The sequence below is a fragment of the Podarcis liolepis genome (assembly GCF_965112155.1).
Source record: "Podarcis liolepis genome assembly, chromosome: 6".
Lineage (NCBI taxonomy): Eukaryota > Metazoa > Chordata > Lepidosauria > Squamata > Lacertidae > Podarcis > Podarcis liolepis.
In genome coordinates, this window is record NC_139559.1 from 34,701,264 (window position 1) to 34,727,964 (window position 26,701).

The 26,701-nt window shown below is 42.6% G+C and overlaps 1 protein-coding gene across 2 annotated transcripts in view; it reads left to right on the forward strand.

Annotated features, from left to right (window-relative positions):
- Window positions 1–18,006: 18,006 nt before the first annotated feature.
- SYT6 (synaptotagmin 6) overlaps window positions 18,007–26,701 on the forward strand; it is a 142,358-nt gene continuing 133,663 nt past the window's right edge. For both annotated transcript variants that reach the window (XM_083508959.1, XM_083508960.1), the window contains exon 1: window positions 18,007–18,637. In XM_083508959.1, the coding sequence (XP_083365085.1) occupies window positions 18,493–18,637 (145 nt within the window). In that variant the 5' untranslated portion in view covers window positions 18,007–18,492. The remainder of the gene's footprint in view (window positions 18,638–26,701) is intronic.

The window sequence follows — 26,701 nt, forward strand, 5'->3', positions numbered from 1 at the left end:
GATATGTTTGACAGTTCTGCAAAGCAGGAAGTGGGATATGAACCCTTTTTATAAAAAGGAGCACTGTCACCACCTTCCTGTCTATTTTGACTTTGTGTAGGCAGGAAGACAGAAAGCTGTGAGTTTAGTTGGCAGGGAGATCTGCTGCCAGCTAAACACTAACATCTCTGAGCAAGTTTCAGCTTGATTACCTCCCCTTAGACCAGTGTCAAAATGGTGCAGCTAGATCCTGAATTCCAAATTTAAAACTTTATTAAGACAACAGGTGGAGCTAAATTCCGGTCAACCTTAGTTCATGTGAAACCTTGGTTCTTTCTTGTTATCACCCTCAGTTTCTATTTATGGTTCATAAATGAAAGCCGTAGCAATTCTTTTCCATTGATGTTAAAGGCAAATCTCTGCGGCAAGGACTCCATGTTGCTAGCTCATAATCCTGGCCTTTATGTCTGCAGCAGGGTTCCCTTGTGCTATGCCAAGGAGATGAATGATATATTTATCTATAAATTTCACATCCAACAGTTTGCTCCCAGCATACTCCAGATGCTGTAGCTTCAGGGTACAGCTTTCATGAAAATCCCCTTTTTGTCACTGTTTATTTCAATGCCAGGCCAAGCCATTGTGTTTCAACAGTTGCATATAGGGTGGAATTGGCTCTAAATAAAGTCACCAAAGAGAAAATGGCTGGATTCTGAAAGTGGGCAATTTCTTCCCCTTCACCCCACCAAAGGATGTGGAGCATGGTGGACTGAGGTTTCACTGAAAGGTTGAAGAAAAGAGAGAAGCTGTTGCATGTCACTTTCTACTCATCATAACAGTACCTCCCTCTTTCTCTGCCTGCTTGTGGGGATGTGAATGTACATCTCCCTGATGTGTGTAGATCTGACCACAAATGAGCGAGGGAGCCCTCTGTCAAGGGATGCCAACACCAACAGATTTATTTATAACCAAAACTCATGGGATCTAATTCAGAGAGTAAGGAAATTTGGGCGCTTCTTCTATATAGCCTGTATTACTTTCCCTATTCCAACTTTCCCTAGCTTATCCCTCCAAATCAGTACATGTCAAGAAACCCAATGGCACTAGTGGAGCTGAGTCACATAAGTGGTTTCCCAGAAAATTTGGAATCTTGGTGGCAATTGTGCAAATCAGGCCATTTGTGATGACCTGGGGGATAGAGCCTCAGGTTGGATTGGGGAAGGCTAGAAATAGGAGAAAACTGACTTCCGGGTTAGCGCCTGCGGTAATGGCTGAATTCCTCTGACTGGGAGGAATTCGCTTCGTGGAAATTAGGGTCTGACTGCCACGGCGAAGACGGGGACCCACAAAAAATCACAGGCGGGTGAAGCCTGTGAACGTGGGATTCGGCTGGCACCTTTTGCGCCTCCCCTACTCGCGGGGAAACCCAGTTTCGGGGATCCGGAGCGACGTGGGGTGAGTGGCGCGGTGCTGCGAATTGACTGCTTCTTTCACGGAGTGAAGCCGCATTGCTGTTGCCAGAGAGTGCTGACTTTTTCCTGTGGACAATTCGATTTTAGAACAACTACCCATGAGTAGAACGGAAAATTGGATTTTTAAACGTCTTAATTTGGTACCGAAACAGGGAGGTTTCAAACAGGAAGTCCGCCTCCCCCTTTTGTAAATAGACTGGAGCAAAAAAGCTGCAAGCTAAAGTCTTGGAAAGCTTTCCATAAAGGATTAAACTTCCATCGGCTAAAATCATCAAACCCCCCTTGGAAGCAGGAGGAGAGGGGGGAATTTTTAGACTGCGCAAGCCTGCAGGAGAGAGTGAAGAAAGTCAAATTACCACCGCTCTGAACCTGGAAACGGGCTGCTAGTAGGACTGAAGTTTTGGATATGTTCATTGACTGTGAATAAATCATTTGTTGACAGTTAGTTAAAGAAGAGAAATACATTGTTTCCAATGTCTCCTGCGTTTAAAAAGGAGTAAATTGAAACTAACTTTATTGTTTGAATTGTGCCTAAAAGGATTGATACAAATGGAAATTGTTTCCCCCTAGAGGAAGCCTTTGAAATTGTTACATGAGCTGAGTGGGGAATTTCCAGCTGTAAGACAAGACCGTGAGAATCTGGGATTGACCTTGGACTGTTAAGAATGTTGACAGAAGAAGCCTTAGTGGTTGCATCATGTAAGATTAATGACTCACTGGAACAGCTCCATAGGAAGACGGATGTGACGATTATAAAAATTGATAACTTGGAACAAAAAGTGACTAATTTTGGACAAAAAGTGAATATTAATACAGAAACTATTCAGGAATCGATACAGGGATCTACCTTGACATGGCACATTGAGGAGAAGGCGGGGGAGAAAGTTGTTAGAGCCCCAGCCTCACAGATGCAATTTGATGACTATAAGTGGATGCCTTTTATGACAGAATCTAGAGAAAGCCAGACTTTGAGGATTGGAGCCCCGCTTGGACTGGAGAAGGAAAGTTGGATAGATCCCTTCATGCAGGGATTCATTGACTTTTGGGACTTGGACTTGGGCCAGGAGGAGACTGGAGTTGTAGGGACTGCTAGACTTGGAGGAACTTTGAAATACGACTGGAAATACCTTGTGAATTTTAGTTTTAATTAGGGAGATCTGGCTGATTTGTCGAGAAGGAACAAAAACATTGCTAGGTGGGAATTTCCTCGAGATTTACTTTTCAGCATCAGAGGAAGGAAAATAAGAACAAGATCAGGAGAAGACAAAGTAAAGTGCATGTATAAACATGAAGAAGTCTCGCAGAAGGGACCTGGAAAACAGTTAAGAGCCTCGGACAGAAGATCACCAGGTTGATGGACTATATGGAATTGACGGAATTGACTGGCAGAATCCGAGACCAGGGAGAAGAGACGGTGGAAGAATATTGGAAAAAGTTTAAAATCTATATATGGAAATAATGTAAAATTAATGAATGTTAGAAAAATGTTGGAAGGAAATTATATGGCTTTAGTAGAAATGCTTTTAGGAATTAAGCATAAATAAGTATTACAATTTTAATGGAAAATAAGGTTAAAATATGTTAAGATAATTATATGACAGAAAATAGAGAAAGATGGAAAGGATTTGCTGAAACAATAGAAATGGAATACAAAAAGGGAGGTGAGAGGAGGTTGATGAAACAAGGGAATGAAAGAGAGGATATTGAGATGGTATGATGTGTGTTTTTTGAACTGTTTTTGCTTTTATTTTGTTTAATGTGTTAATGTTGTGTTGTGTATTGTTTATATATTGTATTGTATGTTTTTTCTTCTTCTTTTTTCTTCTTTCTTTTTTGTAAGGTTTAAAAATAATAAATATTATTTTTTTTTTTAAAAAAAAAAGGAAATAGGAGAAAGATTGCATGCAGGAATTTCCTGCAAAAGATGCCACTCTCCCAGAATCCTCAGTACAGGAAGAACAAAAGGAGCCAGTGCTGCTACCATCTATACAGCCCTTAGACTCCCCAAAGCCTCAGCAGATTTTCCCCAAAGCACCACCTGAAAGATCAAACATGGACCCTTTAAAACATGGTGGGCACCCTAAGTGGGTGGGGGCTTGGGAACTCTTACTTGTCTCTGTACTGTTGAAAACATTAAAGGTAAAGGTAAAGGGACCCCTGACCATTAGGTCCAGTCGTGGCCGACTCTGGGGTTGCGGCACTCATCTCGCTTTATTGGCCAAGGGAGCCGGCGTACAGCTTCCAGGTCATGTGGCCAGCATGACTAAGCTGCTTCTGGCGAACCAGAGCAGCGCACGGAAACGTGCTTTCGAACTGCTAGGTTGGCAGGAGCAGGGACCGAGCAACAGGAGCTCACCCCGTCGCGGAGATTCAAACCGCCGACCTTCTGATCGGCAAGTCCTATGCTCTGTGGTTTAACCCACAGCACTGGTTCTAAATCTTCACTGGAGCCACAAACTGGTCTGCTGCCCTTCAATGCCTGCATCCAGGCTGAAATCTGTTCATTGTAGAGCTGTCCATGGTATTTTCCTTGCCTGAATTCCTTGCCCAGCCTATGGTCTGTGCAGAAAGGCAACTGTAGTGACTATCAAACAGGTAAATGAGAGGAATACGCCCACATAATAGATTGTTGATCATTTTCCTCACCTAAACAGTGTAGGAGGTGTTAACCAAAGAAGTATAAATCCATTGGCCCAAAGGATCCAGGAGATCAAACTACTTCTTCCACATTGTGGAGGAGATATAGTGAGGACCTCATAGACCTGGACTTCATAGACCTGGATCCCTTGCATTCAAGGAAGCATATAGACTCATAGAACTGGAAGTCACTTAGATGTCAGAGTCCACATTGCCAAGTTTTGGAAGTCTCTGATGAAAGAGGTGTTTACTATCTGCTCTATCTGGTGTTAGAAAATAGGTAAAGGAAGTTTTCTTTCTGAAAGTCTTTGCCTACAGAGGGATACTTAATGAATTACTATTAAGACATTACTGAAATGCTGATACTATGTATTAAAGGTTTTCTTGCAGGCAGTGTTATTTAAATGCTTATTTGTTATTTTTATGTACTACCATTATTGCATGATATCCAGCCAAGACATTCTCAGATAGACCCATTGGTATCACAGGCCTACTCTGAGTAGGACTAACAATGGATCTAACTCACAGTTTAATTTCTTTGTATATTTTAGGTACTTGGAACACAATTTCCTTTGTGGAAAGGCAGCATATAAATTAAAGTCTAATGTAAAATAATTTAATCTAAATCCCACCAGAGAAGACAGGAAAAGGATGGATATTCACACAACTAAATTGTTTTTTCGGGACATATTTGTACCTCACCACTATATTTGGCTTGAAAATCAGAAATGGAAGCTATTCAGAGCAACTGTAATAAAATATAGGTAGATTTACAATGCAAATCTAGTTTTGCATCACAAATGGGGCATAGTTTTTGCAGAGATATCCAGGATGGTATGGTTATAATGATGATCTAATAGATAATACAAACCTAGGAATGAAGATACTTTTCTGCTGTCTTTCTGCATGGTCAGTGTCCATCAAAGGACATTTGCACATCAAAGTAGTATCTGCAGGTGCACAAAATTTCATATTAAATATATACACAGCTGCCACATTGATGTTGCCAAAAACCTCAGATCATAGTGATTTTTTCTCCACAAGAAGCTATGAATAATTTGAGCCATTTCCAATTACCATATTAATTGAGGGAATAAACAATGTGATACTTCTTTTTCGAATAGGCATAAACAAATTCTGCCAGCCCCTCTTCAGACATTAAGTATGGAGTATCAAAGAGACCTCCTCTCAGAACCATACAAAATAGAGTGTTTTTCTTAAAAGGTTAGGCTTTCACCAGATGGGTAATACAATTATACGTGACCAAAAGTGTTACAGCGAAAACATACCTGGTTATGCATTCATAAGCAGCTCAGCAGCAAATGTGAATGTGTAAAAATATGCCACACAGCATCAGTTGTCATTTAGCTGTGCAATCCTATGGCCAGGATGGAATGGGGGCAAATCTCAAGGTGGTTATGCAGCCTGTTGCCTGCAGGGTGGATGCGAGAGTGGAGGAATGCTCTTGTAGCCAGTCATCCTTTTCAAGCAGGGGTTGATTTATGCCATCCCTTGACTTGGTGCAAATTTCTCCTGGTGTTGGGGGCGTGTTGGAGGATGAGAAAGCAATGAGTTAAGCTGGAATTTGGTTGGTTTGTTCGCTCATCCAGTCAAAGTTACTATTATGCAAGGCTAGCAACGCAGTGTTTGGAATCCAATTCCCATCAGCTCTGGGAAGCATAACCAAGGTCAGGGATGATGGGAGTTCTAGTCTAAAACATCTGGGTTGCATCCTTGCTCAAATGCTTTTTCTTTTCTTTTTTGCTTATTTCATATTTAATTGTTGCTATTTATTTTATAGGTTTCTTTTTAATGTTTTGCTGTCATTGCGCCTATGCCTTTTATTTATTGTCATTGCATTAGCATGCTGGAAGGTACAGAAAGTTGGGATATACATTCAGTAAAAATAAAAATAAATCAACCATACTGCATTTTAATTCAAGCAATGTTGAAAAATCTACCCAGCATGGTTTTATACATATGCTGTTGCCATTTCACTGATTTTTGTGATGCAGACATTAATATGCATCTTCTGTGCGGGAGCACTGAATTCTAGTTTCAGATATGTCTTTTGAAAAGAGATGCTTCTCAGCGCAGGTAAATATTCTGAGCTCAATGCAAGCATGGACAGGTGCAGTGGAGATGAGGCATTATATGTATGCTGTACTGCTTAGGAATTAATGAAAATGTGTCAGTCTGACAAGATCCTAGGGATGACTAGTTTGTCTCAGCACTGTCAAAAGTTTGAATGCCTCGTAAATCAGGACATTAGTGTGTGGGTTAGGCAGGAGTCGTGTTCCGAGGCAGAGCAAGGGGAATGTATGAAAGACCAAATAGGCATCAATGTAAACAACATTTGCAAATTCTCTAAGATTTCACATGCATGCCCCATGCTCCGGTGGCAAGACAGAGAACAGAGAGTTTGTCCACACAAGTGTGAGTCAAGCGACAGGGACCCCCACCCTGCCAGGAGCTGGCCATGATGGTTGCACACACAACACTCTGTAGTTCTTCTCCCATGTATGACAGTAGGGTTCAAGAACCTGTAAAATGTGTCTGATCTGAAATGACAGTAGGGACCTTCAGATGAACTCCCTCAGGCATATATGAGCATATATGGGTGGGTGTGGATTGCATCACATGGACATGTGCCCCGTTCTTCAGACATTTGCTTGGTTGATGGCCTCTTAATATTTACACATTGAACCAAGTAAAAGCAGCATCGCTAAGAAGCAATTTTTGACTCTTTGGTTTGTCCTTTGCCCAGTGTGGCTAATTCTCTTTCTGTGGTGTCATCATGAGTCATTTGCCCATTACTTTGACTTGCACCTTTGACTTTCACTTTTAAGATCCACTGCCAAATGCCTATTCGAAGCCTGCGGGGAGAAAAATATATATTGTTTGCCAAAGATAATTCTTCAAGGACACAAATTTCCAGGGTTAGACGATAATGCATCATACAATGTTCTGGATAAACACCAGACATACATATCTGCCAATTAAGAGTGACAGCCGCCAAAACACACTGGCTAAAAGTGCCCTCTGGTAATAATAATAAGGGTTACAATGGAGATGATTCAGAATTGGGAGCAGCTCCTCTTCACACATTACTTCCAAGATGGGGTCCATGCACTCAAAGGGGAGTGGGGCTGGGTGCCTGTCCTGACTTGGATGGCTTGAAAAGCTTTAAAAGCCACCCTGGATTACTTTAAATGAGAATTAGACAGATTGTTGTTGTTGTTTAGTTGTTTAGTCGTGTCCGACTCTTCATGACCCCATGGATCAGAGCACGCAAGCCACTCCTGTCCAACCATCTTGTCCTCTGTCGTCCCCTTCTCCTTGTGCCCTCAATCTTTCCCAACATCAGGGTCTTTTCCATGGAGTCTTTTCTTCTCATGAGGTGGCCAAAGTATTGGAGCCTCAGCTTCAGGATCTGTCCTTCCAGTGAGCACTCAGGGCTGAGTTCCTTAAGAATGGATGCGTTTGATCTTCTTGCAGTCCATGGGACTCTCAAGAGTCTCCTCCAGCACCATAATTCAAAAGCATCAGTTCTTCAGCAATCAGCCTTCTTTAGGGTCCAGCTCTCACTTCCATACAGCACTACTGGGAAAACCATAGCTTTTACTATACGGACCTTTGTTGGTAAGGTGATGTCTCTGCTTTTTAAGATGCTGTCTAGGTTTGTCATTGCTTTTCTCCCAAGAAGCAGGCGTCTTTTAATTTCGTGACTGCTGTCACCATCTGCAGTGATCATGGAGCCCAAGAAAGTAAAATCTCTCACTGCCTCCATTTCTTCCCCTTCTGTTTGCCAGGAGGTGATGGGTCCAGTGGCCATGATCTTCTTTTTTTGATGTTGAGCTTCAGACCATATTTTGCACTCTCCTCTTTGACCCTCATTAAAAGGTTTTTTAATTCCTCCTCACTTTCTGCCATCAAGGTTGTGTCATCTGCATATCTGAGGTTGTTGATATTTCTTCCGGCAATCTTTATTCCGGCATGGGATTCATAGACAGATTAGGTAAAGGACCCCGACCATTAGGTCCAGTTGTGACCGACTCTGGGGTTGCGGCGCTCATCTCGCTTTATTGGCCAAGGGAGCTAGCGTACAGCTTCCGGGTAATGTGGCCAGCATGACTAAGCCACTTCTGGCAAACCAGAGCAGCGCACGGAAATGCCGTTTACCTTCCCGCTGGAGCGGTACCTATTTATCTACTTGCACTTTGATGTGCTTTTGAACTGCTAGGTTGGCAGGCGCAGGGACCGAGCAACGGGAGCTCACTCTGTTGCGGGGATTCGAACTGCTGACCTTCTGATTGGAAAGTCCTAGGCTCTATGGTTTAACCCACAGTGCCACCCTTGTCCCTTTATAGACAGATTAGTGGAGGATAAAGTCTATCAGTGGCCACCAGCCACAATAGCTATACTCTACACCCACTGTTGGAAGCAGTAAGCCTGGGAATCACAAACTGAGAGAGTGCTGTAGCTGCAATTTCTGCTTACTGGCTTCTCATAGCCACTGTGAGAACTATGTGATTCCCATAAGCACACAGGCATATGCAGTCTTTGCAAAACACCACCATCACCTGTTGTACGGATGTTTTCTATATACAGTAGGGCTGAATGTCAGTGTGTGTTTAATGCACCTTGTCTTTCCTTTCAAAATCAGGGCTGAAACAGCACTGTGTGGGAAGGTGCTTTTTAAAAAATACCTCCCCCCTCCTTGTACAGTGGTCTTGATAAAAATATTTCCCCCCCTCCAACACACACACACACACAAAATATTTGCCCTGAGAGGGAGGCTGCAATTTGTGCCAATACAATGGAACTTCCCTCCTGAGAAACAGCAACTCCAAGGGAGTCATTTTCACTGGGACTTTACTGCAGAGAGAGCAGGATTTAGCCCCTTCCCAGGCATTGCTGTCTTAATTCTGATCAGTCCCCCTCCCCGCCTTGAATTTTAAAAGTCAAAACAAAGTACTGTATACATATCTTTGGCACTGAGAAAGGCAGATGGTTTAGCTGCATTATAGAAATGTTGATCTGTGTTTTAAGTTCTTTTTTTATATCAGGACATAGCACAGGTACTAAGTCAAGAGAAGAGTAACTTCCCTATCTCTTCCCCCACCCTCTTTTTCTCTTTGTAGCCAAAGAAATAAATCCTGGTGCCTAATAATTCTTATGCTACTATCTCCTTCTTCTTGTGACCTGAAAAGCTCTGAAGCTTCTGTGATATGGAAATGAAGGGGACTAATTAACCCAAGGTGACTTTTTGAATTCTTGATATCACCCTTGATGAAGTCAAATTACCTTCTCAAATTTCCCAAAGAACAAAGTTGGCTGTTGATCTTTCTTCAGTTACAGGCTAGGCCAGCTTTTTGCAAGGCTTTTCATTGGACTCGCTTTGAAGATACATCGGTTCTTGCTGGTTCTTAGGACAGAAGCAGTTTGAGCTGATGTATGTGATACATTTATTTAGACAAACTCAGATACCTTATTGCAGCTTCTTCTTAGGGCTTTCATGGTCCTGCAACCCTAAACACACTTACTAGGGAGTAAGTCCCTTGCCATCAAGTAAAATGGCAAGACCAGGGATGGGAGGACTGTAAACCTCCAGATGTTGCTGGACTCAAACTCCCATGAGTCCCAGCCAGCATGGCCAATGGTCAGAGATGACAAGAGTTGTAGTCCTACAGCATCTAAAGAGCCACAGGTTCCCCATCCCTGATCTAGACTGTACATTTTGTGTCCTCCTGTCGAACGGCATGTGGCCACCACCACCTGTTTGGCTGCTCCCAGCAATATCCTGCATGGCTCCACTGAGAGACAGCAAGATGCAAACAACATGTGTATGAGTTGTGAGTGCCTTAGGATATGGAGATGCCCTGTTCAGGTCCTGGAAGTGTACAGTAAACCATTAAAACAACTAAAATGTGTTGTTATCCCAAATGATTTACATTTCTGTTCCTTCTGTGCCTTCTAGGGAAAGCGGAGGCAATTGGAAACCACTGAGCTCATCTTTTCCAGTTCCTAAACCGGTGTCTTAAAACAATAGACAGATTGAAGATATGATTACCTTTCACAAGCAACCTAATTACTATCGGATTTTAAAAATGTATATGAATATAAGAGGCTGTGCTATATAGCACAAGACCATTTTGCCTCCTAGCCCAGCACTGCCCACTCTAACTAACAGCAGCTCTCTAGTGTCTTTAGTGGTCATTTCCAGTGATGGTCCATTATTTTTATCTGGAGATGTTGCGGATTAATCTAGGGACCTTGTGTATACAAAGTATTGTTCTACCATTGATCTGTGGCCTCTTATGAGTTTATAAGATGGCATTTAACTGTTTGTGTGGATAAAATGCTGGTTGTAGTTTTATAAGGCCTCCCTGTGGTGTACACAGAACCATTTGTAGCTTAAGCCCTACCATTCCGGTAGCATCGTACATGAGACACAAATTGCTTTTGTTTAAATTAACCTTGGGATGGAAATGTCTGATTTTCATTGATGTGTAAACCTGTCATAATGGATGTTGAAACAACAATGCTTGATTGATATATTCTTCCTTGCATGCTGTCATTATCTGAGCTGACTTTGGAGACTTTCTGGGTCCTAGAATATGCATGAGGAAGACAAAGAGCACAGGAAATTATTGTATAATTGTATGACAAGTTGACAAGAAGGTACATACATATAGCTACAGCTGCCATACCAACAAATTGCCCAGCACTTGTTATGAGAAGTTGGGTGAACATTTATTTCTCTGTTATAGTAGCTCATCCTAGTCCGTTTATGTTGGCTTCACCACATCAGATTTAATATACTGTCCCAACATCCCATTCCACCTTGCCAGGTGGAATGATCCCCCTTATGTGCTGTTCTGGAGTTTCTCCTGGCCCCCAGAGTCAGTTTCAAGGGGCACGGGGGGGGGGGGGGGGAGTAGAGGGGGTGGAAAGCCTTGTTGTGCCAGCAGAAGTCATTGTACATGGCTTCCACTGGTGGAGCTTGTTCAGTGAATCCTGATAGCAATGCCTTTTTTTTTCTGGGAGGGTCGCAGGTGTACACATACCCTCAAACATTTTGTGAATCTAAGTTTGGCCTCACTAAGGGGCAGTATTTCAATATGAGTAGGAAAATGAGAGCACCCCTAAACATTTTTTAAGGGAAAAAAGCACTGCCTGATAGTCATGCATAATCAGTTCTTAAAAGTGACTTGTAAACTCAGCAAAGAAAAAGTTTCTTAATGATGTTGAAAAGCAGAGAGATACTGGTGAATGGACAGAAAGGAGTTCTGTAGGCAATTAAGATTTCTGTGCTGAATTTCAGATTAAATCTGATTCATTCTACTGCAAGCCTTTTATCATGCCCAGCATTTCTATAAACTGAGTCTAATACAGGAGGACAATGGAGTTGGAGACATAGGCAGCCAAATAAAACATGGGTCATTTTATATATTTTTTTACCTGTCCAATGGTCTTGAATGCCTAAAAGGAGCTAGAACAGCAGACTAAATCTGAATCTGGCCACATTATTAATTCATACTTTTGCAAACTGGATCATAAGTTATTTGCTTGCAGTTTTCGTGATGAAACAGCTGGTGCTTCATCACTAGAAGGCCAAACAATCCCCAAAGATGGAACAGTTGGTAGAAGACCTCCTGGAAAGCATTTCACTTAAATAGGAGAGGAGAAGCATTTTGCTGAACAGAGGCACAGCATCCCTTTGAGCGGATTTAAACTGAAGTGTAGTCTCTGGCATTGGGAGATTCAATAGGACAGCCTTCCACATCCTGGTTCCCTCCAGATGCTACTAGCACAACACCCATCAGTCCCAGCCAGAAAAGCCAATGGTCAGGGATGATGGGAGTTGTAGTCTAGCAGTATCAAAATGACACCAGCTCAGTGGCACCCCTGACGACTGGCCATCCTTGATTTAGGGGATGTGTGACAGAGACAGCTAAATCTATTACATGGGCAGGGTCTTATTACTAGTATTTAGTAATGTGTTGAAGGTCCATAAATTGTTGTGGCCTCTCATGTTGTGAATTTTGACTTTTTCACTTGCTGTAGCTGCAAAGCCTTTTGGGCTGTACCCTAGCAGGCTGTCAAGGCCAATAATATTACTTTTGTGCCTGGCGAACTATTACTGCTCTGATCCCAAACTTATCCTTAAGCATTTGCAACGGCGGCTTATATTGCATGGGCTATGGGGTCTACAGCTAATTAAAAAGTAGAGTTGCTGGGACCTAATCACAGAGCATTTCCTTCTTTAAAAAAGAATTCAATCATGTTGTCATGACAACTGAAATTTTGGAAAGTGAAATGCTTAGTAAGGCATTTGCTCCATACTACTGCAAATTTGCTGGTTAGCTCTTTTACAACCTATTATGGTGGCATGTATGAAGAGAAGAATTTGAGGAAATAGTTCTACTGCCTCTGGTTTCAATTTGTAGCCTATCAGAAAGGCAACATCTCAACATAGCAGTGCACCATAAGTTCTATGCTGCCCAGAGGACATTGTGCATGGACTTTAATTTTGGAAGAAATGGGGTGCTGATTTTGATTTATAGTGCAGGGTGGTGAGTGTAATTAAAAGGAAATCCTTCTTGCTTATTTTGAAGTATGCTGATGCACCTTTCGCATCAAAACTCAATATGGAAATTAACTGATAGAAAATCTGTATAGAAAACCTATAAGAGAGAAAAAAGGAGCTTTAGATCTACATACCCAAATCCCAGAGGATGCAAAACCTAACAAAACCTTGTGAAACTATCCTTAAAACTAAGAAGTAGCTCACTGGCTGTGCATTCTGGCACATGGGGAAATTTTTAGTGAGAAATTCTAGCAAAATACCTTGTTAAACCAATGAAGGTGTTTAAGAATGAAATATGGACTGAACTGTATCAAGACATATATAATATATTTAAGTGTATTGTGCAGCCTTCCCCACATTTTAATTTACGGGGTGATCAAATGAATTATTTTTCATTCCAAGGGGCTTTTGACTTGGGTGTTGGCAGCAGCCAGGATCTCTGTGGCTCGGAAGTTGAAAATATTACAATCTCCAGACACCCTTCTGATAAAAGATCTGCAGACTCTGTCCATTTCTGAATAAATTTATTCTGAATGAATAAATTGAAGAGAGAAACCAGAAAAATGATATGCCACTTGGTGGGGTTTTATTTCTTTTACGTTGGAAACAGGTTCACACGACTCATTCCCAGCAAACCACCATAAGAAACTACAGTTCCCAAGATTCTTTTGGGAAAGTTGTGTGCTTTAAATGTATGCATCCTCAGAGAATTGAACTAGAGAAATCTCTCAGTCGCTAGAATTGTTGGCTCTAATACAAGATCAAAAATGAGTTTTGTTTTGGTCATACAAAAATATATACACATTAGAGCAGGCATAGGCAAAGTCGGCCCTCCAGATGTTTTGGGACTACAACTCCCATGATCCCTAGCTAACAGGACCAGTGGTCAGGGATGATGGGAATTGTAGTCTCCAAAAAATCTGGAGGGCTGAGGTTGCCTATGCCTGCATTAGAGGTCGTCTCCTACAGGAGAAACACCAGAAACATAAGACCCATACACATATAAAAACAATAATACCTTGAAATATAATAAAACAATATACAATACAATAACAAAACATATAGGTAACTACATATAGTGTACCAAACAGATGTGATGCATATGTGACCATTTCTTATGTTTCTAGTTCTTGGAGGCTATGTGTAGACTAACATGGAGGGACCTTCACCAGGGCCACTGAATGCAGCTGAATGACAAAGGCACATTTTGCCTGGTGTGGCTGCCTCTTCCACTAGGCAGAACTTTCTCCCTGTGCTCTGAAGCGATTCATTAAGTTGACATTCTGGGATATTATTGTGCATTTTATTCTAGTCTTGGTTATGTTTTGTGGCTGATTGAATTTTTTTCTTCCTTTATAACCTTTCACTCAGAATGACAAGTTGATTCCTCGATGTCATTTCTGATGTTCAATCCAGATGAATTATTTTTTTCCTGTACCCTGCTTTCTAAACTGATCTTCAGACCAAGAGAAATGGTGAGAAGCAATGGGCATCGCATAGGCTTGCAGACTCTGCAATTGAAACAATTTTTTAAGAAACATTTTCTTACTTTTATAGCCCACCTTTCCTTTCATCATGAAACCTAGGGTGGTGTACATGGGGTTCCTTCCCATTCAGGCACTGACTAGACCCAGAACTGCTTGGCTTCAGCAAGGTGATGACCTCAAGTTGATGGCTTTGGGTGCTGTTCTTTTTTCAGAGTAACAAGGAAACCGTGTTGTTATAGAGCAGTCATTGTCAACAGTCACATCTGTGATAGGCAATTATAGTACACCCCTATGCATGATTTGTCAGAAAGAAGGCCCATTGTGTTTAATAGGGCTTACTCCTTCACAAATGTGTTTAGGACTGAAGCCCTAGACTGATTACTTAAGGTAGGTGCAGTACTGGCATATCTCATCTTGCCATTCCTGTCTCACACTCTGATGAATGCATAAAGTGGTTTGCATCAATATAGCTATAGTGGCATCTAACGTTCAGAAAGTAGTGTTAATTGATTTATTACATTGCTTGTCAGTTGCAACTCTGCAATCTTATTGCTTAAAGCTGATGGGCAGATGAATGACTTTTAGTCCTTCCACCTCCATATTCTGCATTGGCTTTGAGACACATGTGTATAAAAGTATAAAAGTTTTCAATATAATAAAATAAAGAATACCGTTTTGTGGTGGTAGGTGATGGTGTGGTTGCATTTATCTCTTTTTGAACTTGGTTTAAATAAATAAAATGCAGCAACATAATGGCAAGGTAATTTACATAATTCCATACTTAATTACATAAGTTATGTAAATTACACAATTTCACCACAGCAAACAGTGAGTCAAATAATGTAGAGGGAAGAAGAATTGCAGCAGAAGAGAAACAGTACTGCATGCAAGGGACATAAGGTGGAATGGAAAAAGTTGTCGCTTTACTTCCTAACCTGTGACGGGGTATATGCTGTGGTGTGAGTCATCCTTTATTCTGGGAAGTGTGAGCTGTTCTCAGTGTGAAGAGGATGCTTTAAAAGTGTTCAATGATTTGTCTCCAAACTATCTTCCTCCACTTAGTTTCTGCAGCTATAAACATTGTAAGCTCCTAACCACACAGCATTTAGTCACCCACACCTAAGTAATCAGATACCATATATATTGTCATTAAAAAGCTACCCATCATTAATCTTTCCTGTAAATCCCAGAGCAGCTGTACAGTATTCAGAAATCAGAGACACTTGGAGAAAACCAAACAAGCAATGGGAGGGGAAAACGAAACATATTTGGGTTTAGTGTGTGATGGGTGGAAGATTTGTACAAGGGGATTGCTTCTGGTGTGTGAATGGAGACTTAATTTGTTCCAGGGCTGACTTGAAACTCCTCATTTCCATGGATATATGGTTTAGTAAGGCAGGATAGGAACACTGAATATTTGCCAATATTGCATTCCCCCTCAAAACCAAATAACTTGAGCCAATCCCCAGCTCACATCTTTGTTTTCTTTTAATATTTTCTTATTGTGTCCAGCATATTTGAGGCTGAAACCATAGGACTGCCCACTGAAATTAAGGAGCAACCTGTGTTTGGCATTGCATATCAGAAAAAGCACATGTAGGCTTTTCCATGGGCTTTTACTCCTTCGAAGTCCTACCATCCTCAGGTAGGGCTGGGAAAAGACTCCTTCTTAATCCTAGGAGAGCTGCCACCAGTCAATGTAAACAATACTGAACTAGATGAAACAAATGGGTTGACTCTGCATAAGTCAACTTCCTATGTTCGGAACAGTGTGAGAAATCTTCAGCCAATCAATTTAATCGGGTGGCCCTGAGTTCTAATATAACGGAGGCAGAAAATAAACCTTCCTCCATGCATAAGTTTACAGTGGTACCTCGGGTTACATATGCTTCAGGTTACATACGCTTCAGGTTACACACTCCGCTAACCCAGAAATAGTGTTTCAGGTTAAGAACCTTGCTTCAGGATAAGAACAGAAATCGGGCTCCGACGGCACAGCAGCAGCAGGAGGCCCCTAAAGTGGTGCTTCAGGTTAAGAACAGTTTCAGGTTAAGAACGGACCTCCGGAATGAATTAAGTACTTAACCTGAGGTACCACTGTATATGCCTCTAGCAAGTCCTGCCTTACAGTCATCTTTATTCTGAACTGAAAAAGCAGAAATGCTGCTCCATTTCCTCACAGGGAAAATATGCTTTCTCCTCGGCCATTCTGGTTCCAATTTTCTGCACCTTCTCCAGCTTTATGAGGCAACCTGACAAGGCAACCAGAACAATATGAATAAATTAATCTGGGAACAACACAGTTGAAAAAATTTGGTCCATCATTTTATGATGCAATTCTATACATACCTTATCAGAAGTAAGTCCTTTTCAGTTCAATGGGATTTGCTCTCAAATAAATGGTAGTATTGCCACATATATGAGCTAGGTGAAACGAATGGAAAACAATATGGCAAGGATGAGAATCTGTGGCTTTCCAGATATTGGATGGCAAATCTCTTCAAACTAGTCAGTGTGGCCAGTGGTCAGAGATTATGGGAGTAGTCATCTAGCAACATCTGGAGGGCCACATCTGTTATTGGATGCAACAAGAGCATTAGAAAGCACGGGCTGGTTTGCAGCGAGCTGTAGTGTGCCAAAAGTGACCTCAAGTGGCCAAGTGGCCTTGACCTCAGCCTGTGGTGCACGGTTGTCTATGGGCAGAGAGGAACTGCGATGGCATGCAGGCACTAGTGGAGTCCTGAGTCCCGGGGTGTGTGGCCCTGGGACTGGGACTCTGTCCTCCTACTTTGATCTTTCCACAGGTTCCCCATGTCTTTAATACAGACAGCAACCATTTTAGGCACATCAATAACCATCATTCAGGTTCTTTTGGACCTGGAAGAGGGTAGAATGGGGGTGAGGCATAACACATATATACATGCTCTGTTGATGTGCATGGGGACCAGGAACGGAAGCCCCATACAAAATGGTTGCCACCTGTATGGGACAGCTGCCATATTTCTCCTTACCAAGGCATTCTCATCAGAAGCAGGCAAATGAGGCAAGAGGTGAAAGCAGGAGAAGTTAAATCATAGTGGAATTCTATATAAACAACATATCCTAACAATGATTTTACAATGGCTGTAGAATTGTATTATTAATGCCAGGAGTAGAAAGCAGCACACCCACATGCAATTGAAACCCCCAACTGAACTCTCTTCCTTTATACACGACTCTTCTTTGGCATCGTGGAGACTTGATTCCCACCTACCTGGAATTAGAGAGGACTATGTTTTGAGGGCATAGCACGCCGAATCTTCATAATCATTTGTAGAGATTTGTCTCGCGGCTATACAAAGTTGTGTTAACAGGTAATTATCTGACACTGTAAGTGCAGAGGAATTGTTCCAGACACCCACTTTCTTATGATCCACGAGACTGGGGCTGCAAACTCCTTGGCACATCTTTTGTGTGTAGTTTTTTTTCTTTTCTTTTGTTAGATTCTCTTCCTCCTCCTCTTCCACTCCTGAGTTCGTTTCTACAGGGTATTGTATTAATTGCCCATTATGCGATCGTTGCTCATGCCTGACAATTGGCGCTTTCTCTATGTGCGGATTGGTTGCACAGCCTGGTCTGACAGTGGGAACCCAGAAGTGGTACTGTAAATTAAAACAGTGATCTAATTACCGTACACAAAACAGGGCTGGCCCCCTATTAGCAATTTGCAGCTTAGCATCTTAGGGCTGGGCTAAGCCAATAAATAAAACCTCTTCCCTCCCTTGTGCTGGAAGCTGCGTGTGTAGCAACCAATGGTGCTGCTCAGCTTCAGCTCTGTGTTGTGACAAGCTGTTCCGTGCTGTAAGATCTCAGCGCTCCTGTTCTCTCCTTTGTACGTGTAGCTGCAATGTCTCCTCCACCACCTGATACAGAAGGTACACCCACCGAGGGGTTAAATAGCTTCTCTGGAAGGAGGCTTTGAAAGTGTGCAAGGAGGGAATCAAACTGAACTGGGGAGGAGGAGGAGAAGGAGGATCTCTGTGCAGAACACGCCTTGGCAGTAAATGCAGCTCTCTGTTATCGAATGCAACAAGAGCATCAGAAGGCACGGGCTGGTTTGCAGCGAGCCGTGGTGTGCCAAAAGTGACCTCAAGTGGTCAAGCCTCAGCCTTGACCTCAGCCTGTGCCACACGGTTTGTTTCTGGGCAGAGAGGAACTGCGATGGCATGCAGGCGCTAGTGGAGTCCTGAGTCCCGGGGTGTGTGGCACTGGGACTGGGACTCTGCCCTCCTACTTTGATCTTTCCAAATCAGCCAGGTAGGAGGCAAAGGGAGATGCAGCTTGGGAAATGAGCGTCGCTAAGGAGGAAAGCCAGTGTCAGACGGCAGCTCGGATTGTCACCGACCTTTGCCGTAAGAAGAGCCTGCCCCAGTTGGACTTGGACACCTGCAAGGAGTTCCTCCTCTTTCAAGACCTGAGCAGCCCTGAGCCAGGTACAGTGACCTCTGTTCCCCTGTTAACTGCTCCTTGACTCCTATTCACATGATGCTATGGGAGAAGAAGGTCACCATGGAGGTGAAGCTTGTACAAATGCCCCCTTTATGCAAGGCATTTCCCTCTATCTCATTTTAAATCCTCTGCCGATGTGTGTTGTTGGGGGAGTCCGAAGAAACCTGTTGAAACAGCAAGTTCTTGTAATGTTTGCTAAGTGAAAGAATACTCAAAGTGAAAGAATATTCAAAATAACTGGAAGGAAGCAGGGGAAAATGTGTAGAAACACCTCCTCCCTGCTCAAAGAGTGTAAGGGCGGGGTGCATCCATTTTTAGGAAGTCTTTTAGCGAAGTCAAGCTCAGTCTGTGTACCTGTGTACTTTGAGTTCTCAGAGTTTCACCTGTTAGTTAGCACAAGGTGGTGGGTACCCTTGCATTCTGACAGCTCTGTGGTTAGCAGTAAAAGAGAGAGAAAAATACATTTTACTCATTAACTGAGTGCAGCTTCTTTCAAATGGGGTGCAGTGCTACATGGAAAAGCTCAGAGACTTGAGTTAAACTTGACTTTCCAGTGGCAGTAAAAGCCATCAAGGAATCTCATTTTAACCCCATGCTAGATAGTAGGAGTATTCTTAGGGTTGATATTATGCCCCCCCCCCGGGGTCAAAACCTATTGCTTTAAATCCTGCAGTAGTAGACATAGGAGGATGAGTCTCTTAACAGCTATTAGCTGTGATACCTAAATGGACATTCAGACTAGAAGCAATATTGCCAGGGCTGTCTTACCCATAGGCGCTAGGGATGTGGGGCACCCGGGCGCCAGGCTCTCAGGGGCACCAGGCTGAGAGTCCGGGGCCCGAGAGTTGAATCCAGGGAAGAGCCCACCCATCGGTTGGAGCGCTATGGTAGGCTCTTCTGCTGCAGGTGGCTCTGCACCGTGACTTTGGGGGTGACTGAGCCAGCAAGACGCTGAGCTGACCGGCCAGCTCTGCCCTTCTGTGTGCCTAGGACTGGGCAACCGGGGGGGGGGGTGTGCCGGGTGGATCTTTGCACCCAGGCGCCGCATATGCTTAAGACAGCCCTGAATATTGCCCTTTATTGAATGCCGTGGGCAAACCACAACAGAGGGCAATTACTTCTATGGCCTGTCTGTGAGTTTCTCAGAGGAATCTGACCAGTCTGATCCAGCAGGTCTCATGCAATAGGTCTGCTTTTGTGTTCTTAACACAGACTTCCTTATACTGCCTTGCCATTTTTATATTAAGATGCACAGCAACACCCATGTGCCCCACAGGACCAGGGAGAGTTCTGTGCCATCTCCAGCCACAAGTAGAGGCAATTTATGCCTGTTGAAACATTCGTCACCACAGGGCTTGAGCACTGGTCTGAATCACAGCTGCTTCCTAGAATTGCCTTTGACATGCCCTTAGGGAAGGTTTGCTTTAAAATCAACTATCCTAGGCCAGACTTTCCTGACTGTGGGAAGCCAACAGGACGCCTTCATGAACAGGAAGTCTTTGCTTGTTGCTTGATGGAATCTTTTCCCAACCTGGTGCCCTCCAGATGTTTTGGACGACAACTCCCATCAGCCCCAGCCAGCATGCTGGAGGGCACGTGGTTGGCAAAACATCTGGACGGCAGATGAGTTTCTAAAGCAAGAGAGAGATAGCTGGACTCACATCTGCCACAGACTGGTAGACCTGCCCCTGGTTTCAGGTGTGTGTGTGTTTTCTTCTGACTGTTTCTCCTTGCTATGGGATTTGCACTTTACTTGCCTGGCATTCTTTTCTTTGGAATGTGGAAGGATAACTGAACAGACATTTGGCATTCAAATCAGGACCCAGAACTGAACCCTGGCACAAAATAAACCCTGTTCACGAGGCACCAAGAGGGGTCCTGGCAAGCAACCTTTCTGAAATAATAAACTGCTTCTCTGAAGCAGTTCACAAAAACTTTACATTTCAGAGTTGCTCACCTGAACCCATCTCTGGTTGATTGCTCTATATCCCTGCAAACGGCTGACTATCAGGATGGACGCTGTGATTTCAGCGGGGATTACCTGATTGCTGAGGTAGCTACGCTATTGCTTTAAAGCAGCCCATCGACCTGCTGTTCGCAGCAGAGTGCAAACAATGCCCTGATTTCGACAAGCAACCTCGTGTCGTTTACTAGAGATGGTGCTGAAATTCATAACTGCCTGTCTTGGAATATCTCGCTTAGAAGATTTGGTGGCATTATGAAGCAAGTTCCGTTTTCTTTAAAATTTCTTCTCCGGCTTGGGTCTTAATCCAAGTTGGCACATCTCCATCCAGCCCTGATGCTTTGAATGCTGCTATAACAGTTTCCCAGGCACCAGGGAGCCAGGGAAGTGCAAATATTCAGGGTGCCTGAGTCCATACTGTGTTTCCCTGACAAATCAGAAGTATTTGCTGCTTGCTAGAATTCAGATGATCTCTCAAGACTTGCAGTGTATTGCAAGACATGATCTGCTTTGCATGCAGAACACCCCAGGTTCAATTCCCTGCATTTCCAGATGGGACTGGAAACATTCCCTGTCTGAAACCCTGGAGACCCACTTCCAGTTCAATGTAGGCAATGATGAGTTAGATGCACCAATGACCTGACTCACTGTAAGGCAACTTTCTATGCTCCCATGGATTGGCCCTAGATCCCAGTAGACATAAGATTGAGTGTTAGAGAGCTATCAGGTCTGCCATGAAAAGAACTGTATAGAAGAATGGCAGGTGAAGTTGATGGACTATGCTGAAATGGCTAAAATGACCAGAAGACTCAGAAATCAGGAAGCCCAAAATTTTAATAAGGCACGGGGGAAATTTATAATTTATCTTAAAGACAACTGTAAACAGTTAAAATCTTGAGTAGGATTGGAATATCACTTGTAGTTTAAGGGTGAATTCTGGACACAATGGAGATGTAAAAGATTTGGACCATCATAAAAGATGCAGGAGGAAATGTTTAATAATAGGACCAAAAAAGGGAAGGGTGGGAGTCCAGGAGATTCCTTGGAATCTTGTTTTTATGATTTATGTTTGATATATCTCCGTAAAATTTTAATTTGAAAAACCAAATAAATCAATTAAAAAGAAAAGAAAAAAGATCTGTAGATGTCACAGCACAATCAGAGCAAGGAATGGGAAACATGGAACTTGTGGAGGATGACTGATGTAGAGATTTGCGCTGAGCTCTTCTTGGTAGTAATGGATGGACTCCCTTTGGCTCAGGGCTCATCCAGACTTCCTTTTGTGCTGTGTTTGTAGCACAAGTCTGTACTTTAAAGCTCTGTGTCTGAGTGGTGTTTTTTGTTTTGCTTGCCTCAGAGCCTTCCCTGCAAAAACCCACTCTTTACTATTGACAATTGACAACAAGTCTGTGGGAAAAAACCAAATTGCTATTTGTTCCAGTTCAGCATTAAGTGGTTTTTCCTTGGAAAGTGACAAGGCACAAAAAGAGAAGGCACTCAGACACAGACTGGGAAAGCATGGACCTCTGTCTAGAAAGCACAGGGCAAAAGGTAAGGGTGTCTGGAATTTGGCTCAGCAAATGACTCGTATGTTCTGAGCTCAGTTCAGAAATCCTACTGCACATATTGGCAGTATGATACTGCCCAAATGCCTCCCCCACCCTCACAAGCCTGAAGACCTCAACCTCATGAATTATGCCCTCTTCTCTTCCCATCACACTTCTCAGGAGGTCAGTGGCAGTAGCTGTTACCAGGAGGACACTTCGAAAGAACTCCATTTCCCCCTGGTGCCCGGTATATGCATGTGTCCAGAAGCTTAGTTTACAATGTGAGCTAGATAAGTACTTCTTAGGGGAATAGTGCTTAATGTATAATGCAATTGAGCATTACAATCTGGAAATGTTCATATACTGAAATAGTGAAATTTGTACTTTGATAACATCATTGCTGTTATTTTAGCAGTGAATAAACCAACCTATCCTCTGAATATTGGTGTGTTTTTCCCTTGTAAGTAAGAAGAGTATAATATTGTGCATAGTGAGGAGGAAATGGACAGATAATTCCCCTCTCCCTCATATTACCAGAACTCAGGGACATCCTAGGAAGCTGAAATAATAATAATAATAATAATAATAATAATAATAATAATTTATTATTTACAACCTACCCATCTGGCTGGGTTTCCCCAGCCACTCTGGGTGGCTCCCAACAGAATTAAAAGCTAATAGAACATCAAACATTAAAAACTTCCCTAAACAGGGCTGCCTTCAGATGTCTTCTAAAAGTCAGACAGTTGCTTATTTCCTTGACATCTGATGGGAGGGCATTCCACGGGGTGGGTGCCACTACGGAGAACTTCCTCTGTTAGATGATTCAAAACAGCACAGTTGAAAGAAAGATGCTTAGATAGTTGAAGTAATTTTAATCTGTTTTATTTTTTTGTAAACTGCTTTGAGGTTGTTTTTTTTACAATGAAGTGGTGTATAGTTTTTTATAAAAGGCAGCTTCGGTGCCAGAACCAGGCCTAAACACTGATTCAAATGGATCTAGAAAATCATAAAAAAGCAAATCCAAAATTAACTCCAGCCAGCATGGTCAACAGTCAGATATGATTGGAAGACATCAGGTTAGAGAAGGCTGGGCTAGTAGCTTCAAACTCCATGACTTATGAATTTAGATGACCATTATTTGCTTCTATATGAGCACATACATGAATTTGTATGTTGTCAAACAATCTAGGCTTGTGATGACCTGAAAAATCAAGTTTTTATACTTTACACATAATTCTTATGCCCATATATTGTATAAAACACAAGCTGATGATAGGACAAATTGAGAGGATGAAAGAGGAAGGCATGGCTTTCTAGTACACAGAGTTACAAAACCCTCCTGCCGCTTTGAACAGCAGTGAAATTCTCTTGGAGCTATTGGAGAGCTCCATGCCATGCTAGCCTACTTTCTTCTCTGTGGTCCCTGATAATCAGTCCTGAGGCAATGCTCACAGGAAAGACTCCCATAGGCCAATATTGATGACTCCAGAATGCCTGACTGCACAACTGAGGCAGGAGGGCAGAATGAGAACATTTGTATAATGGGCTGAGTGCAACCAGCCAACATATGCCTGGCACTTTTCCTATGATAATAAGAGGTTTCCTTCCGGGATGCCTCAATGTCTCCCTGTGTTATCTGAGCCTGCATGCAGCATATTTCCGCACCGGTAATTTCCCATGTGTTACAACCTGCAGGCAATCACTTGTAAATTTGTATTTTTTGCCAATCAGACAGAGCAGAAAGTTTAGTGGACCACAGCAGAGGAAACCAAGGAATTCTGAGGTCTGGAAAAATATTCTGTACAACTCAAGCAAGAACCAAAAGTTAGTCTACACTCAAAGTTTCAGTGGTTGCCAAGCAGAAGTTGGTCATCTCATCACTGGCCAATAGCAATTAGACTTGGAATCTGGGAGTTGGCTTATTGGAAAGGGCTATAACTCAATGATGAAGCATCTGCTTTGCATGTAGAAGATCAGAAGATCCGAGGTTCAAGTTCTAAAATCTCCTTGTATGGCAGTACCTTGTCTGAAACCTTGGGATGCTGCTGCCAAACAGTATAAGAATCTGCACTGCACTAGATAGATCAACAGTCTGACCTGGTGTAATACAGTTCCTATGTTCTTAAACTGTGGGTTGGAGCCAGAGGTCTCCCCATGGAAGTGCACTCATAGTGTGGCATTCCCACCCTGTCCTCCCCACTGCAGCCTCCTGGAAACACTGAGAAGCTGATCTGAAGAGTCAAGGGATGCTCTGGAATGCTTCAGATTGTGGCACCAGGACTGTACTGGAAGGGAGTGAATTTCAGCAGAAATAGGCCACTATGTCAGTAGGAAAACTGAGGGCGGAGTCAGGAAGGAAGAGGCAGAAAAAATGTCAGATTGTCCAACTGGACTTTCACTCACATAGCTCTGGATCCTAGCCTTTGCTTGAAATGGAGTAGTCATATGTATTTTTTAACAGGAGCAAATGTCCCCCACTATAATGCAACATAGAGGAGAGGCAAACTATTTACTCATTTTCACTGACTTCAGTTAAACACGTTTGATGTGGCTTGATAGTAAAAACACATGATATTCAATTGTATAATCTCATGATGCCTGCAGGTTTACTGGTTTGCTATTTTGGCCTACACTGATTTTAAACACCTACCCACCCACCCATAACGTAACAATGTGGTACATCCGCACATAACCTCGTGAAATCAACTCAGTGCAGCACAAAACAATACACTGAGAACAACTTTTGAGTGTACTCCATGCATCTGTTAGTTTCTGGTCCATGCCACTTTTGCTTGTCTTTACCCACAATTCTGTATTTAATCCACAATTTTTAAAATAAAAAAGTGTATTTGATGCATTCATACTGCCTAGAACTGGGTCACAATATCCGGAGAAGTGCAAAATTGGGAGGTAGCGAAGTTCCAATTTGTAAATTAGTCTGAGGTGTGTGGAACAGGTAATTTCATATAGGAATTTGAAAAGATTAAATTCCTCAAACATCCCTACTCCATGGTAGCTGCTGTCACACTGCCTTTCCCACATCTGCCTTTATCCATTTATTGTGAGGTTTTTTTAAAAAAAGTAACAGCCTATTCAGTTGTGCCTGTTTTCTTAGTGGTTCACTTTCTGTCATTAATTTGGGGTATCTGGTAGCATGGGTTTTGCACACTGATCTACACCTCTCTGCATAATGAAGTACATTTTAAAAACACATAGCAATTGCAAGAAGAGAACACCACTGAGACAGACTATTTGGCACTTGATAACCCACTGATATGCCTAATTAAGGGTTTGTTTTTGATACAAACGTGAAGAACTAGATCATCAAATACAAAGCTGGTGCTAGCCTAGAAAACCAACTCTAGGCAAGTTTAAGCTTTGATGAACTGCACCGTAGGCAACCCTTGAAAATGCTGCTATCAGGGAGTGCCGCTGGATATAACTGGCATAGGTGGCGTTATGTCTGGGAAGAACTGTGATCATGCAAACATAGGCAGGGAATAGGAAGAAAGACAGAATAGCCTTCAAGGGAAAAAAAGAGGCTTGGGAGGGAAAGGAGTTCACTGGAAACTGAACTTGCCCAAGGCAAAGGGAAGGAGGAGGTGGGGGAGTGGTGAGAGAGACAGGCTAATTATGGGGTGCATGGACAGGAAGCAGCAGAACCACGAATGTCCAAACACAAGCTTTTGAACAGCCTTAACAGCCCTTTAGTGTTTCCTTCTCCGGGGGCTTCAGAGGTGGGAGTCAATGAAATCAGGAAAGAGCAAGTGATCATGCGTTGCAGGCTAGGGTGGAGTTGAGCAGAAGGAAATTCTGAGAGCTTGAGCCACTTTTCAGGGAAAAGATGAAAGGAAAACCGAGGTATGTTAAAATAGCAGTTGGTGCAATGCAGGCAAAGTGAACACCCGGTCTGCTCTTTGTCAAAACACAAAAGCAAACGACACCCAGTGAAATGGCGAGGTAACAGGTTTTGAGCAAAATACATGCTGTTTGCTTGTGACACTCACTACAATATGATCAAGGAGGCCAAGAATGTTGGGTGGGATTGAATATGGACTTGTCACATCCAAGCTGCTTATTGCAGCAAGAATAAGATACCTCTGATAACAGGCTGCAAGAAAGACAAAAGGGGGGGGGGAGGTTTACATCAGTGGTCTGTTATCAGATGTGTGCTATCAGTGATTCAACTGGATGTGCACATCAATGCACTTTGGGCTGGAAGGTGCTTTCTAATGCATATTGTGGAACAAAGGGAAAGAAAACACAGCTTGGTCATCAGTGCAAGTTCCAATTCACCTGTAGCAGATTTTTGAAATACAATATGATGTATAACACAGGAAGCAGGAGCAATGTGAAAGCTGTCCTTTTCAGGATGTGCTAGGCACTGGCTGATCGGTGGGCATATTCTTCTCATATTAATGTGAAATGTTGTTGCTGCTGTTATTTTTATATGTTAAATGTGTTAGTATCTTTCAATTAAAAAGAAAGCACAAAATGGTCTAAAATATACAGCACCAAACCAGATAAGCACAACT